Source organism: Phoxinus phoxinus (assembly GCF_949152265.1).
Source record: "Phoxinus phoxinus genome assembly, chromosome: 18".
Classification (NCBI taxonomy): Eukaryota; Metazoa; Chordata; class Actinopteri; order Cypriniformes; family Leuciscidae; genus Phoxinus; species Phoxinus phoxinus.
The window spans coordinates 30,100,451-30,102,051 of record NC_136893.1 but is presented as its reverse complement, the minus strand read 5'-3'; the positions used below and the strand labels follow the sequence as shown (position 1 = coordinate 30,102,051).

At 39.9% G+C, this 1,601-nt stretch overlaps 1 protein-coding gene across 1 annotated transcript in view; it reads left to right on the top strand.

The window, feature by feature from the left end:
- The first annotated feature begins 441 nt into the window (after window positions 1-441).
- smc1al (structural maintenance of chromosomes 1A, like) overlaps window positions 442-1,601 on the top strand; it is a 50,633-nt gene continuing 49,473 nt past the window's right edge. Inside the window, exon 1 of the mRNA XM_079588444.1 lies at window positions 442-1,006. Within this exon, the coding sequence (XP_079444570.1) occupies window positions 898-1,006 (109 nt within the window). The 5' untranslated portion in view covers window positions 442-897. The remainder of the gene's footprint in view (window positions 1,007-1,601) is intronic.

Below are 1,601 nucleotides of genomic sequence, written 5' to 3'. Positions count from 1 at the left end.
TTGTGTGTGTGTGTGTGTGTGTTTTTGATAGTGACTGTCATACACTGGTGGGACCCAAAACGAGATGGTTCATCTCGGGGTTAATCCTAATAAATCAATACAATCTTAATAGGAATAGGATGTACAATCTGTAGATGTACAGTAGAGTTCTGGTAATAAAGTTATGAGATGTATCATGTGGTGGGACCATAGAAATACACAGTTTAGTGACAGTCGCATAACTAGAACGTTTTTTCTTGCATTCAATTTCTTGCACTTCTCGAACGAGCTTCCTGTGCAGAGCAACTGTTTATGTCGTGGTGCAACCAAGATCTGGCGCATCCGCCAATGGCCGCTAGATGGTGCCTTTGTATCCATAGTGATGCATTTTCACCGTTCATTAAAGCTTAATTTGGGATAAATTAATTATATCATTAAGTCCCAACAATATTAAGATTTAAAGACTACCTCATAGGACATCACTTCTATCTGGAGAAGGAACACAAACCACACACACCGCGCTAGGCCAGCGCTTGCTGGGGCGGGGCGTCTGACGCAGCACTAAATTCTCGCGATATCCTTCATGTGTAAGAGAGTATTCGCATCTTCTCGCGATATGTGTTGTGTTTATGGAACAGACAGTTATCGCGCGCGCTGCAGCGGGATTCAATGGCCGCTGGTTTTAGTTGTGCTATAACGAGGAATATCACACAAATCTCTTAGTTTCATTTTTAGTTTTGTTCTGCTTTAAAGTGCAGGTTATTTTAGAGATATATTAGTCAGCCGTTGAATATATTTGAAGTGCTCAGAGTCGATGTTAGCCTGCTTTCTTTTTTCGTGCTAGCATTAGGCGCTCAGTCTGAACAGCTTCACATTTTAATTTTTTTTTATCAAACTCGCCGGAACAAGGGATTCGCCATGGGCTACCTAAAGTTAATAGAGATCGAAAACTTCAAGTCTTACAAAGGCAGACAGATAATCGGGCCTTTCCACAAGTTTACAGCGATTATTGGGCCGAATGGATCAGGTAAGCGTGTTCGCTTATAATAATAACAACACTTTTAGTAAACAATGAAGGATAGTTGCACGTTTAGACGTATTAACACGCGCACATATCACTGCATTTATTATTTATACTGTATTTATGTCATTGTTAGTCAAATTCTTCAGCATATCAATAGTTCATTCAAGTGATTTACCAATAAAATCAAATCGGTATTAATGAGCCCCATCTTTGCACTGTAAAGGGTGATGCTAAAGCTGCACATGGAGTGGCATTCATCCAGATGTGTGTACAGACTAATGCAGCTCAGATGTGTAAATGTGTTATGAAGGACTTTACTCTTGGATGATGTACTCTTTACAAAAAACAACCCAGACCTCTTTCAGTGCCAATAAAGGGATCAGTAAAAAAATATTGTTTTTGAGCCATCCAATATGACAGAATGCAATTATTATTAGTGTTTCCTGCAGATTTTGTGAGACTGATTGGTGGACCTCAGACCCTTCAGGGAGGTCTGGTTAAATGCTCCCTCGTGAGAACATTTTAAAGTTAAATGCATCAATCAGGTTCACTTTGAGAGCAAAAAGGGCACCTGATATACAAAGCCCATAGGAGTCAA